This window comes from Phymastichus coffea, unplaced genomic scaffold (genome assembly GCF_024137745.1).
Source record: "Phymastichus coffea isolate CEN01 unplaced genomic scaffold, Cenicafe_Pcof_1.1 PCOF00007, whole genome shotgun sequence".
NCBI lineage: Eukaryota > Metazoa > Arthropoda > Insecta > Hymenoptera > Eulophidae > Phymastichus > Phymastichus coffea.
The window spans coordinates 5,862,525-5,878,535 of NW_026706818.1; the positions used below are offsets into that span (position 1 = coordinate 5,862,525).

The 16,011-nt window shown below is 33.2% G+C and overlaps 1 protein-coding gene across 9 annotated transcripts in view; it reads right to left on the reverse strand.

The window, feature by feature from the left end:
• The window catches only part of LOC131668951 (guanine nucleotide-binding protein G(o) subunit alpha), an 853,882-nt gene that overhangs the window by 394,501 nt on the left and 443,370 nt on the right, over nucleotides 1-16,011 (reverse strand). For all 9 annotated transcript variants that reach the window (XR_009302331.1, XM_058943493.1, XM_058943510.1 and 6 more), the window contains one exon: nucleotides 10,369-10,529. Coding sequence is in view for 8 of the 9 variants with exons in the window: in XM_058943493.1 (XP_058799476.1) it covers nucleotides 10,369-10,529 (161 nt within the window). In the remaining variant the exon portion in view is untranslated. The remainder of the gene's footprint in view (nucleotides 1-10,368; nucleotides 10,530-16,011) is intronic.

The window sequence follows — 16,011 nt, forward strand, 5'->3', positions numbered from 1 at the left end:
CCCGTTACAATATATATATATATATATATTGTAACGTGTATATATATATATATATATATATATAAAAGAATTACAAACAAATAAGCAACATAAAATAATGAATCGTAAAACAGATTCCCTAACAAATAAGTTTTCGAGACGAAGCGATGTTCCCGAATAGGTGTTCAATCGTTGCAAAGCGGCAGTCCTGCACGACGGGCAACTGTGAGCCTCTTGAGCAGATTCGAACAAACAAAGATCGTTCAGCAGTGGCAATCTTGCATACCGTAGATCACTCGATTGTCAGTAGTCCACGACATCACGACTGTTATACGTGCACTAAAACTGATTCTTGTGGAGCGGAAAAAGAGAGAGAAGGGTATCGGTGAATAAGATACCGCTTAATTCTACGTCTATCTTTCTGTCATTCTTTGTTTGAGAAATGAATGTGTTCAACCACACAAGTGCAACCAGCAGTTTCACATATTTTCATATGAATGGTGAGAATACCATATTTGTGTAATCGTTGTCACATATAGGAGGAATCATACGTGATACATAACTTTGAAAATAAGGGGGCTGAGTTATATACACTGAGGAATATCAAAGTCAGCCGAACAAAAGAAAAGAAAAATAATATATCCAACTAACGGATTTGATCCAACACATCGATAAGTATAGGTAATGAAAGTTGACAGATGTCTGTCATTACCTGAGGTTACATTTTTGTTATTAATTTATTTGATTTACAGTATTTTAGCTAACTTTATTGCTTCCACGCTATTGAATACTATTAAATCGGTACTATTCCATAATCTTTCGCTATTTATGCGGATACACAAATCATCCTCTTTTAAAGTAACATAAAAACAAGATATAGCATTAGTGATAGCAGCGGTGGGATACTTTTTCAATAGAGTATTTGTATCCAACACTATTAACAAAATTAATTACACCGCACAATAAAAGCACGCAATAAGACTCGTAGTCGCCGACAGCGGCTTCAACCCATACGCTCACATTCGCATCACTGCTACATATCAGGTGTATGTTTCTTTTTCTTACCCCCCTGTATATTCACGTAAAATGCTACAAAGGTCTAAATAATTCGAGTTTTCGACCAAAAATCGTGTTACTCGCGAATACCTAAATACACCATAATACGCTAATTTTACTTTCGCAAATGCATTTTTACAAAAGAAAAAAACCTAAAAGACTTTAAAGGCTCACGTGATGATGTGTTTTCTCAAAATTTTCAAAGGGATCTAATGGCGTTAACCGAAATTGAACGCACAAAAACAATTAGACATCCCAGAAGTGGTTCTTACTGCTGAAAAAGCCAGCGTCAACGAGGAAGCGGAAAAATTCGCGCAAAAGATTACCGCTGCTCTTGACAAAGAAAACAGGAATATTATGAACTAGAGAGACACATTATATCACTGCGCGCAGCATATAATCAGTTGGAAAATTCGACCGCCTCGATCACACAAAACTAAAATTTGATTAATTCAACACAAATACCTGCGACCTCAGGTTTACCAGGTAGCCTCCTGTCTTGAATATGACAGCGACTATCCTTTTATCACACACCGCGACCAAAGCCATTCGAAGCTTCACCCACAGTACCTTATAGTTTGTCTTCTACTCTGACGATTAAAGAAATCCTGGCTAACGTTCGTCGTTTAGAGGGTACTAATTTACACGCATTCATCCGAGCGAACCGCCGTGTAAAAGGTCTAATACCACAAGACGTTCAGTCTCCAATGATCAAGCTCCTTATTAACAAACTAGAAGATAAGGCGTAGGCAGCTATACATGGGTTGATCTTCACGGAGTTTGACGACTTTGAGTGACAATTCAAACAAGTGTTTTCCTCAAATACAACTATAAATACCCACCGAGAAGAGTTGGTAGCCTTAGTACGGCGAAAGAACGACCCCATACTAGAGTACATTCTACGAGTAATGGATATCCGAGACAGTATTGCTGACGTTACGCGATCATAAAATGACAGAGAAATAACTTTGATGTAAAGGGCTAAGCTTAATAGTGAGACCATCGAAGGATTCAGGGACGGGTTCCACCATGTATTCCAAAGTCGTCTTTAAATGAAACCAGACATAATACTACAAGAGTTATTCAACAACGCAATGAAAGCGGACAAGAACGTGACCGATTAAAACATGGAATGCCAGACAAAAAGCTAAATAATAAGATGATTACAGCACCAGTTTAGACGAACCATCCATAACACATCCAGAACACAACGTAAGAACCCATCCCAACAACTCATCCTCAACAGTGTCAACACAAAGACGTACCGTCCATTCAGTCTAATGATGGTCTAAAACATCAGCCAAGACCCATGAATCCAAATCAGCTACGGTTCAAAAAGATTCCATATGAACAATTTGTTATTCTAAGATCAGTCATAAGAAAACGTGATTGTCTTAGATGGAGGAATGGAATACAACCAGGTATACACTTTGTCAGTGATGAAATTGGATTCAGAAGGTAATGTCAAACATATACTTGAAAGTGACTCCGTTTATTATTCCGAAGAAAAATTTTTTTCGCTAAATTATACTCATCTACCTCCCGAAGTCTAACCTTCGTCGAGTAGACGAGATTATGAGCCTGATTGATACCGACGGAATCCCAAACGACTTACAAAAGCGCTTTCATAGACTCGTACAAAAAATTGACAAAGCCTTTCACTTATCAAACAACCACCTAATAGCAACTAATACAACATGCCATAGAATAGCCATAGATGCATCCCTGTGAATATTCGACAATACCTAATATTGCAAAAAATGCAAGAAGTAGTGAAGGTAGTAGTAAAGAAATTATTAGCGACAGGAATAGTAGAACCTTCTGATACTGATTATAACGCATCTTTACTAGTAATACCGAAGCATAACTGAAAATGGAGAGTCATAATAGATTTCCGTGTAATAAATAAGAAAACAAAAGCGAATTCCTACCCTATTCCCAACCAATTCAACAGCCTATCTCAACTATTTGTGTCGACCATCTACTCGTACGGTATTCTAGATATGACATCAGGATTTCACCAAGTCTTACTTCACCTCAAAGACCGCCATAAAACTGGTTTTTCAATTCCATACGGTGACTTTTATTCTGTAAGGATGCCTTTCGGCCTAAAAAATTTTTCAAGTACATTTTAACGCATGATTGATAGTGTACTTAGAGACGTACAAATTACGTCATCATCATGTCACAATCATGTCATAAAATATGTTTTCAACCCCTAAAAAATAGGGGATGCTATCCTTACTCTTCAAATCACCATGAAATACTTGCTCTTTTTGTAAGAAATAACTTCCAATATGTTCCACTGAAAAATATTAATTTCAAGCCGAGATATTAAAAAAAACGCGTTTTGGGGGGTTAACTTTAGGGGAGGTTTTTACCCCTTAAAAGTGAAAGTTAGCCGATAAAAAAAAATACGCGTCTCTTATTTTTTTATGTTCTACAATATGTATCAAAATCATCAAAATTGGTGAGTTCGGGTTGGGTATCTTTCCTTGTTAGTCTAACTACTGTTCGTACATTAAATGAATCCTGAATCCTTCTCGCTTTACATTACGGGCAATTCTTGGCTATTTCAAACAGTTTAAAACTTCAAATCACCAATTTTGTTCAAAGTTGGTAGACTTGTTATCTATACAGAGGTCAACATCTGTGCAGAGTTTTAGATCAAAATATTGATGAGGGGCCGACTTATCAACTGTTGAAAAAATATTGGACTTTTTTTTATTAATTCGATTTCTCGGAGACTAAAAAAGATATGGACATGATTCTTTTTTTAAAAGACGCGGAAAGAGTTTCACTTTTGAAATATAAATAATAAAATATCAAATCATTTATTTATGCCATTGTTATAAAAAATTTTTTCACAAATTCGATGATATCTCAAAAAACGATATTTTTTTTTTTGAATTTTGGCACCATCGTGTTCCTTGTCATTTTTTACATAAGAAACCGGTGAGAAAATCGAGTGCCCGCTATTAGGATTAAGATAGCACTAAAATGAAACGAACCACGCGCTAGCCGCTCGGCCGCTCGGCCGCTCGGCCGTCTGCTACTCGTGCGGTTCCAACGTTGCTTGCTGCAATTGCCTTCTTTAAAGAATAAATAATTTCATATTCTAACAGTTTATATGTACTTATTTAAATAATATATAAATTAATTAATTAAATAAGTAATTAAATTTAAATTAAATTTTGATGACTTATTTACTTAATATAACGTAATATAAAGTAATATAAGTAAAGTAATATAAGTAATATAAATCTGACACAACATTGAATGAAACATTTGCTCTGTGCATTAGATCGGGCGTGAGAATGACGTATATGCAAAAATATATGGTAGAAAATATAAACACCAATTTGTAATAGATTCTAGAAGTCTTTAAAAGTCTTTGAATTTCTTACGAAAAAGAATTTATGCTAAATATCAAAAAAATTTAATTGAATTCATCAAAAATACATTTCAAAATACTGTAAAAAAAATTATTTATGTTAGTGATGGTGCCGGAAGCCAATATAAAAATAGAATAAATTTTTTAAACTTAGTTCGATATTACGGCATTTATTCTATTTAGAGCAGAGTGGCTTTTTTTTGCAAGTTATCATGTTAAAAGTCCATGTAATGGAATTGGTGGAGGTATAAAAAGATTAGCTCGACGAGAAAGCTTGCTCGGTAAAATCATAAGTAATTCTAAATAATTTAGACTAGGCGGGCTATACTGTCAAATAAATTGTTTTTATTATGTCGACGACGTTTCGGTTACATTTTTGGTAACCTTTTTCAAGTCTCTACAACATTTAAACATGTACATAAATTTTATTACAGATCATTTTTGATGTATAGTATTTTTTTCTTACACAATTATATTAATGCTTACCAATCATTTTTTGGACGCGCAAATATTATCACATTGTTTTTGTTAAAAATTAACAAATCAGATAAATTAACAAATTAACAAATCAACACACGTCAGATAAATAATCATAATAAGGAAAATTGGGTCCAAAACACTACGGACACATACATCCCGAATGAGGTAATTGAGGTAATATCTTTAGGCCCTAATCATAACATACATAATGATCTTAGTAGAACGGATATAATAGACAGTATTACTAATTTAGAATTTATTCTGAGTGGAAACAAGATAAACATAATAAGGACATGGAAAACTCCTTTAATGATATTAGGAATAATTTGATTAATAATATAAAGTCCAGTCTTAACAACAAAAGACATATAAAAAGATTTGATAAAGACTTCAAAAAAAAGCTCAAAGCCACTAATATTTTTTTAAAAAATAATAACAACCTTTTTTTCACTAGAGCTGACAAAGGCAACATAACGGTATGCTTATACAAGAACGAATACATTGAAAAAATGAATTTGATGTTGTCAGACAATAGTACATACATAATCTGGGAAAAAAATAATACATTAACCAAAATGCAAAAAGATGTCCAATATTTTCTTATAAATTTTAATGACAAAGGCTATATTAAAAAATATTTTCCAAACATACATATTAACCAATTTTTTCTAACGCAATCACATACAAATCTAGCTAGAGCATATGGACTTCCAAAAATCCACAAAAATGGTTTTCCACTCAGGCCCGTAGTATCTACAGTTAACACTCCCACGCATTTCCTATCAAAATTAATTAGTAAAGTTCTTAAAGAATCCATAGACTTGCCTAGATCACACATTAAAAATAGTTATGAATTGAAAGAACGTATCAAAAACATTCACATCCCATCGGACCACATATTGGTGTCTTTCGACGTAGTTTCATTATTTACAAGTATACCTAGATATTTAATTCTTAATAGCATATACAAGAGGTTCCAAAAATTACATAGAAAATCGTTGATGATGTTTGACGAAATCATAACAACTATCAATTTTCTTTTCAACAATGCATATTTTTGTTTCAATAATACAAATTATAAGCAGATATTTGGAACTTCGATGGGAGACCCACTATCAGCATTATTTGCAGACCTAGTCATGGATGATTTGGAGACACAATGCTTGATTTTTCTGAAAGAAGAATATAATATTAATCCAATTTTTTATTACCGATATGTGGATGACACATTAATGTGCATCAGAAACATTGACTTTGATCGTGTTTTCGAAGTATTTAATGATTATAATTCACATTTGAAATTTACTTATGAGACAGAGGTTAATGGTTCTATTAATTTTCTAGACTTATCAATTACTAGAAAAAATAATGGGATTATTACTAACTGGTACCAAAAACCAACTATGTCGGGACGTATTTTAAATTACAACTCAAATCACACTAAAACAAAAAAAGAATATTGTTAATAACTTGATAGATAGATCGATATTGTTGTCTGATGAAAGTCACCATGACAATAATATATCTATTATAAGAAACATGTTATATAACAATGACTATCCGGAGGAATTTGTTGATGTGTGCATCAGAGATCGCATTAGAAAATATACATATAGTCATAACAATACACGGAATAAAAACAATAACGATAAACCGACAATTTACTTTCCAATTCCATTTAAAGAAGAATTTTTCTATAAATGCAAATCATCATTAAAGAAGAGTAACATTGTATGTGTACCAAAAATGACAAGCAAGCTATCTAATATTATTGGTCTAGGCAAAGATAAATTAAAGAAATGGGAAAAAACAGGCACAATTTATAATATTCAGTGTAAACAATGTCCATCGAATTACATCGGTGAAAGCAAAAGAGCTCTCAAAAATAGAATTAGTGAACATAAATATTCCGTGAAAAAAACTATTGAAGATCCAGTCAACTCTAGATTTAAACTTTTACCTATACCGGCCCATATCGTGAATAATCCAGAACATGAATTTGATTGGGAGAATGCAAAAATCATGCATTTAGAAGCTGATTACAGAAAGAGATGCATCGCAGAGTCGGTGTATATTAAAATTACGGATAATACCATCAATTCACAGGAAGACACAAAATATTTAAACAATCAATACTCAAGAATACTCAACATCATAAAATCTACTTAGTTTCAGTACGAAAAATAAACATAGTTATTACAATACATCACTAATTCCCTTTCCTTCCAGTGTTTCCCCCACTCGTCAAGTACACTTTTTCTCTTGTTGTGTCTCTCGCTGTCTTTCTCTTTTATTTCATATACAGTACGATATGTCATTATATACATAACAGTTACTTAGCTTTTAATTTGCTGATCATGATGTGTTTTTACCCAATTGACAAACTATATTTTTACCTAACTGACAAAAGATTGTTATTCTATTTTTATATTTATTATTAGACAGAAAAATTAATATTTATTTAATTAAAAGTGTAATGTTTATAACAGACCATGTATGTGCGGAAGAACTCTTAATTTATTCAATTTTATCTACATTACAAAACGTATGTTTATATTATAATACAATATTAATATTGAAAGAATTCATTTATTTATAATAATATATATATTCAACAGATGTACTGAGGTGGCAATAAATAAAATTGCGAAACGTTTATGATAAAATAAGTGTTTAGTTTATTTATAGGGACGACTCCTAAGATCAAGATTACTAATATAATTATCAAACATCAGGAGTGGAAAAAATTAACAATAAAAATTAACAAAGTCAGACTTAAAAAGTAATTTTCATATTTGCGACGTTATTGCGAGTGAATGAGTGACTGAAAACATTCGGACTGTAATAGAGTAGTATCAGGCTTATGTTGCAATGTTATTATGGAGAATGACAATCAACCGGTCAGTCCATAACGGTATAGTAATACAAAGGAGAGTTTAAAGCAATTTACTGATATGATTCTTAAACACAGATTTTAGGTTTTGTGTGTCTTGTATTTTATTTACGCTATTAAATTTTGTGATAAAGATCATTTCTGAAATTAAACATTTAAAGTATGATTGTTCTACGTCTAAAATTTTAATATTTTTGTGATCGAAATTGAAATTGTGGCCTGTTTCTTTCATGTGCATAACAAGAGCTGATTTATCTCTATTATGTATACAATCCGAAATATGTTCCTTCACTCTAGTTAATACTGTTCTACTAGATTGTCCTGTATAACACATATCACAATCTTGGCAATTTATCTTATAAACTGCACAGGATTTATACATTTTTGGGATTGGATCCTTCCCTAATATTGAACATTTTTGATTTATTGCAACATTTGAAGATTACATTTAGATTGAATCTATTAGCTATTTTTTTGATAGTTATATCATTATGTTTAATGTACGGTAGAACTACGAAGTCAGATTTTTTGGGCAAGTTGGTTTCTGGAGTTTCAGTATTGAAATTATTGAGTTTTTTTAATCTAATTTTTATAAATTTTTTAATGAAATGTAATGGATAGTAGTTAGCTTGTAAAAGAGAGCAAATGTGATCTAAATTTTGATAGTGAAATGATTTATGTGACAATTTTACAGCTTTATCAACTAATGTGTAAACAGTAGCGATTTTTTGTTGAAGAGGAGTGTGGGAAAGGAAATTTAAGTACATGCCAGCATGTGTTGGCTTATGAAACCAATTGGTAATTATTGATCTATCGTCTGTAATTGTCAAAGATAGATCTAAAAAGTTAATAGTATTGTTGTTAGGTTTTTCGACTGTAAATTGGATATTAATGTCATAGCTATTTAAGTAAGACAAAATCAAGTCAATCTCGCTTTCTCGTACACAAGCCAATCCATCATCGACGTAAACTTTCCAAAATAGAATTTCGTATGGACAACAGATTAGACAATCTTTAATTAAGTCAGTTAAAACAATGTCGGCTAGTATTGAGCTAATCGGGCTAATTGAGCTATCTCGCAATAACGTCGCAAATATGAAAATTACTTTTTAAGTCTGACTTTGTTAATTTTTAACAAAAACAATGTGATAATATTTGCGCGTCCAAAAAATGATTGGTAAGCATTAATATAATTGTGTAAGAAAAAAATACTATACATCAAAAATGATCTGTAATAAAATTTATGTACATGTTTAAATGTTGTAGAGACTTGAAAAGGGTTACCAAAAATGTAACCGAAACGTCGTCAACATAATAAAAACAATTTATTTGACAGTATGGCCCGCCTAGTCTTAATTATTTATTTTACAATTATTACTGTCAGTAGAATCAAACAATTTAATTTTACATAAGTAATTCTGCAGAATTTTACAAATGGGCGAAGCAAGTTATGCCTAAAATTACGTTTATTTACTGTAGTCAAGAAGAATATGAAATTTTTGAAAGTAGCATGTATAGTCAATTAAAAGATGCTCTTACTATACAAGGAACACAATCACTGCATGCATTCATTCCAGTTAGTGATGACAATACAACGGAAATTAAAGTAAAAAAAACTTCATACTCTTCTGAATTTGAAATAAGACGCATAATTTAAAGGGTTTTTTTTTTGTAAAATTACTTGTAAATAACTTATTAAGAGTATTATGGTGTAGGTCCGATAAAAAAACATTTTTAATGCGGCCGCATCCTAAATATGCGTCGGTCTCAAGCCCGCTCAAACGCAGAGAGCGAATGTTTAATTTCAATATTATATCAGATTGTATAAAGAAATAGTTCATTTACATTACTTACTTAATTAATACATCTATATATTATTTAAATAAATACATATAGACTGTTAGAATATGAAATTATTTATTCTTTAAAGAAGGCAATTGCAGTAAGCAACGTTGGAACCGCACGAGTAGCAGACGGCCGAGCGGCCGAACGGCTAGCGCGTGGTTCGTTTCATTTTAGTACTATCTTAATCCTAATAGCGGGCACTCGATTTTTTCAACGGTTTCTTGTGTAAAAAATGACAAGGAACACGATGGTACAAAAATTAAAAAAAAAAATATCTTTTATTGAGATATCGTCGATTTTTTGAAAAAATTGTTTATAACAGTGGCATAAATAAATGATTTGGTATTTTATTATTTACATTTTAAAAGTGAAACTCTTTCCGCGTTTTTTAAAAAAAGAATCATTTCCATATCTTTATTAGTCTCCGAGAAATCGAATTAATAAAAAAAAGTCCAATATTTTTTCAACAGTTGATAAGTCGGCCCCTCATCAATATTTTGATCTAAAACTCTGCACAGATGTTGACCTCTGTATAGATAACAAGTCTACCAACTTTGAACAAAATTGGTGATTTGAAGTTTTAAACTGTTTGAAATAGCCAAGAATTGCCCTTACCACAATTCGCATTTGCCAATTCAATGAAAATGAAAATAGTCTAACTACATACTTAATGTGTTTTATTTAAAATATGTTTATAATACACAATACATATTTTACTTACTATTTTGCAGAATCATTCAACTGGTACTCATTGCTCCTTCCAAAACAATCTTGAACACCACTGTCTGCCCAAAGTCTTTTCATTGCTAATAGCAACTCTTCGCTAAAAGGTTCTGTATCTTCCATTCGCTGAATCACATCGAATACCATTTTTGCATCCGTCTAGAAGGAAATATAATAAATCAGAGACGAATATATTAGTAGAATAAAATTATAATAGTATTTTTTTAAAGTTTGAAAAAGTTTATTCAATAACTAAATGACGGTAGGCTATATTTTTATTGTAAATTTTTTTCCTGATTTAGTTTTGTTTCATAAAAATAAGTAAAAGCTATAAAAACGAAATAATAACCTATTATTTAGACTATTCTTTGGTGTCAGAAGTATCGTGATGTATCCATATTTCATCTACAGTAACTAAACAATGCTTGAAATCCTGCGTATTTCGCTGGAACAGCTGCAAACCATTCTTATGACACTTGACATGATCTCGTTTTTGGTGAAACGTGAGTAAACGCGTCACCCACCTAGCAAATAGCTTTATCATATCCAAATATTGATGTAAAATATTATATACCCATTCACTCGAGATACCTACAATAATGATAATCTCACGCACCTTTACTCTTCTGTCAGCTATCACCATATCATAGATTTTATTACTGATTTCTGGAGTGATGACTTCAACCGGGCATTCAAAACGTTCAGCGTTTTTTGTGCTCATATGACCATTCCGAAAATATGCAAACAACTTTTATATCATTCTAATATAAGGTGTACAATCAGCATAATATTTATCAAGCTTCTGTTTAGTTTCCTGAGAAGTTTTATCCTTAATAAAGTAATTTTTACTTAATACGCGATTCTTTTACATCCATTCTTTTACTCGATTTTTCTTACTCAAACCAATGTTAAACACAAAATAATAAATCGATCTGGCTGAAATTTGATGTATGCTCTTCCAAGATATGCTACTAACTTAAAATAACTTCTATACACACCAGTAGTGTCATCTCTCTGACTTTGTACGGACTTTTCAAACGACCCTCGTATTCAAACATATACCTTAAATTTTTTTTCTTTGTAACACCCTATTTTTGCTATGAAATTATTGATTTTGTTACCTTTCAGAATTATTGCACAAAGCCTCGTATATCTTGATATGTAATTAGCTTATAATAAAAAAATATTTTCTTTAAAAATTGTTATGACTCGTTTAATCTATCTAAAATTTGTCTATAATATTTTTAAATACAAATTATGCGACCCTGAGGTTATTTTCTAAACCCCACATATGATATTTCATCTAAACATACAATTTCCTGATCTTTCCGAATCCAGAGTTGAAAACAGGGGTTTTTATTTAAAAAAAACAAATGACTTTGAAAATGATCTTTAAGGACAAAGGCAAGGTTACTACAAAAAGCCTTCCTTTGAATCTATACATTTTGTTTGAGAAATATTCCGCTAAACGTCGCCTGGGCAGAGATATCTGGAAAATGGACCTCTCTGTATATTAACTGTTGAGAGTTGAAAAAAATAATTTTTTTTGGAGGTACCACGTACGCTGATCGTATAAATGTGTTTTAGAGACCCTTCTAAAGTATTTTATGTCCGTGAATATTAAAGTTTAACACTTATTTTTAACACTTATTTTATGACATAATTTTTTTTTTTTTTTGTACAACGGAGTACTTATCATTTTCTGTGAGAAATTCTTAAGGTACTGTAAGGTGATTGTAAGCTAAAAGTAGTAAAATGTGGATTTTTTTTCACATGTTCGAAATGGTATTTCAAAATTTTTTTCATGATCCTTAGAAGGTCAAATGTTAAGAAATATTGTGGTTGCTATTTCATTGCATTTTCTGACAGACTAATCGTAGTTAATGTACTTTTATTATGAATATTCAGAGCCAATGTAACAATGACCATGAAAATATTGATCTTGAAAAAATTAAAATTTTCTAATTTTAGCGCTACCTAGGAACAATGACGTGGACGTAATAGGATTATGTTTCCTTTGGGATGCTTGTTTAACGTGAGTTCCCTTGCCTCTCACTTTATTACTTTACAATAATTGCTCAAATTCTTCTATTAGCTTCAAGACATAAATTTAACCTCCTTTGAAAGGGCTTTACCGTCCTGAACAAAACTTTTCTTAGGATAGCTCCACAAGCTTTACGAATACTCGTCATGTTATCTCTAGTTGATGGCTGTTGATCAAAACAAACATTTTTATGTAAGCCAATAAGAAAAAATCAGAGCATGTCATGTCTGGTAAGTCTGATGGCCAAGTAATTGAACTTTCTTCACCAATCCATTTTCCATTATAATTTTAATTAAAAAATGTGGACGCACTGTTCGCAGAAAGTGGGGATCTGCGCCATATTGTTGACGCAACATTCTTCTTCTCGTTTTCAAGTCAACTTCTTCTAAAAGCCTTGGCAGTCGATCTCTGAGCAATACCACATAACTTTGCTTATTAAAATTTTGATAAAAAAAATAAGGCCTATTCAGGTAATCATTAATGATCCCACACCACACTACGAAACTCAATTTGATGGTCAAGAACACCTCCTCAGATCAGTGATCTCAAGCGTATGAGCTATCAGATCAGCACTCTTAGATCACGTGCGAGAGTCTCTGCCCCTGCCCCCCACCCGCCCAATGTGAAATGCATTTTAAATATTAAAAATTATTTATGTGTAATTGAATGTAATTTATTTATATAATTTATCAATGTGTATATGCATCGCAGAATGAGCAGATACTATGGGGAATCGAACTCGCGTCCTTTGGATTGATAAATCGTAGTCTCTGTTGACTGACCCACGGCTTCTTGTAGCTCTTATTGTATATATTAGTCACACAGCCAAAAAGCAACTAGAACGACGCCCCGCGCCTCGCCCCCCCCCCCCCCCCCCCCCACAGAGTTAATTCGTGTGTGTGGACGTTTTAATATCAGTGTTATCATATATATATTATATCTAAATATATATATATATATATATATCCGTGTACGCGTGTCTTAAGATCACGCGTTATTATATTTATAATTAGGGAGATTATTCGTACCCCAGGCATGTACGAGGGTCGTTTGAAAAGTCCGTGCAAAGTCAGAGAAATGGCGCTACTAGTGCGTAACAAGGTTATTTTCAGTTAGTGGCATATCTTGGAAGAGCACACACCAAGTTTCAGCCAGATCGGCCAATTACTTTGCGTTTTACATTCGTTTCAATCAAAGAAATCGAGTGGTTGTAAAAAAATGGACGAAAAAGAATTTCGTGTATTGATTAAACATTACTTTTTCAAAGGCAAAACGCCTCAGGAGATTAAACAGAAGCTTGATAAACATTATGGTGATTGTGGACCTTCGATTAGAATGGTTTATAAGTGGTTTCAAAATTTTCGGAGTGGCCATATGAGCACAAAAGACGCTGAACGTTCAGGACGCCCTGTTAAGGTTACCACTTCAGAAATCATTGATAAAATCCATGATATGGTGATGGCTGACAGAAGAGTGAAGGTGCGTGAGATTGCTAGTACTGTAGGCATCTCGAGCGAACGGGTACATAATATTTTGCACCAACATTTGTATATGAAAAAGCTATCCTCTAGATGGGTGCCGCGATTGCTCACGATTGACCAAAAACGAGATCGTGTGAAGTGTTGCAAGAATGGTTAGCAGCTGTTCCAGCAAAATCCGCAAGACTTTAAGCGTCGTTTCATCACTGTAGATAAAACATGGATATATCACTACACTCCGGAGACCAAAGAATAGTCTAAATAATGGGTTACCAAGGGGGAATCTGCTATGAAAAAGGCGAAAACAATTCCTTCGGCCGGGAAGGTTATGGCGAATGCCTTTTGGGATTCGCAGGGAATAATCTTCATCGACTATCTGGAAAAGGGTAAAACCATTACAGGCGAATATTATTCATTGTTATTGGATCGTTTGAAAACCGAGTTGCTAGAGAAACGTCCACGATTGGCCCACAAAAAAGTCCTCTTCCACCACGATAATGTGCCAGCTCACGCCTCAGCAGTTGTGGCCGCAAAACTGATGGAGATAGGGTTCCAACTCGTTCCACACCCCCCCTCCTACTCTTCAGACTTGGCTCCGTTGGACTACTATTTGTTCCCTAATATGAAAAAATGGCTGGCGAGGAAAAGATTTTATTCAAACGAGGAGGTGTTTGCAGAAACGAATGCCTATTTTACCGACTTGGACAAATCCTATTATTTGGAAGGGATTAACAAACTAGAGCAGCGTTGTGTATAAGCCTAAAAGGAGACTATGTTGAAAAATAAAAAAGATTTATTAAAAAAAATCAAGCAGTTTTTATTTTTGCACGGACTTTTCAAACGACCCTCGTAGCTGTACCTGAACGTAGATTTTAACAAGGAATCGAAATCTGTATAAATAAGATAAAATATAGGAGTTTCCATTGAAAAAACAACATTGACGTGGAAATAACCTTTTTGGGGGTTGGGGCAATTGGAGGGTGGGCGGCTCCGGGTCCCTATACATATTAGATAATCTTACCATAGATTTCACGAGGAATCCGAATCCACGGTCAATAATAACGGTTCTTATTCAAAAATAATATTAATCTTGATATAACCTTGACGGGTCGCTTTCAAGGTCAAATCCAAGTTTGTCAACACATGGCCCGCTCGATCCTGAAAAACTCATATGAATCATTTTTTAGCTTTCTGGGCTTGTTTCCGAGATATTCAGCTATGAAAGTTCAAATAGGACACCCTGTATATAGGTAAATATTATAATATATTATAATTAATATTATAAATTACGTAGGAGATATTAGTTAATTATACATTGTATTTTATTCAGATTTTTTATTGATAAAAAATTAAACAATTACATATTAATTTAATTAATTCAATTAATTATATATTAATTATTGGAGTGGGTTTCGACTCGTGGAAGGGAGCGGACGTATCTTGGCTGTGAGTGCGAGTTTTGGTGAGAAAGTTCGAGTGGAAAAGTGTTTGAGTAGAGAGATAGAGGTGAAAAGAGCGTGGAGGCGGAAGAGAAGTGGAGTAGAGAGAGACAGAGAGGCTTGGAGAAGAGCACGAAAAAGCAAAGAGAAAGGAATAAAGAAAAAAGAAAAGTTGAGGTTAAGAGAGAAAATCAGGAAGCGGGAAAGGCAGGTAGAGAGGAGGGGCGGTAAGAAATAAAGGCGGAGATAGAAAAAGTAAGATAGGGAATAAAGGTGGGATCACGAGCAGAATTAGAGAGACGAATTAAGACGTACGGGATAGTGATGGAAAGATTTATGACGACAGAAAAATTAAAAGATAAAGGTGGAAGGATGGATAAGAAAGGCCCAGGGGAGGAAAAGAAGAAAAGAGTAAAGGTAGTAAGGGGGAGAAACATCGTAGAAGGGCTGAAGGAGAATATTAGAAGAGAAATGAGAGAGTAAGGAGAGCGAGATGGAAGGGAAGGGGGGACAAATTGGACTACATGATAAGAGAAATGGGAAAAAGTAGTGGTGCATAAGATATAATGGAAAAGAACGGAGGCAGAGGGGAAAAGAAAAGACGAAAGATAGGAGAAAGAAATAGGAAAAGTAAGGAGAGAACAAGAAAAGAGAGAGAGAGAGAGAGAGAGAGAGGGAGA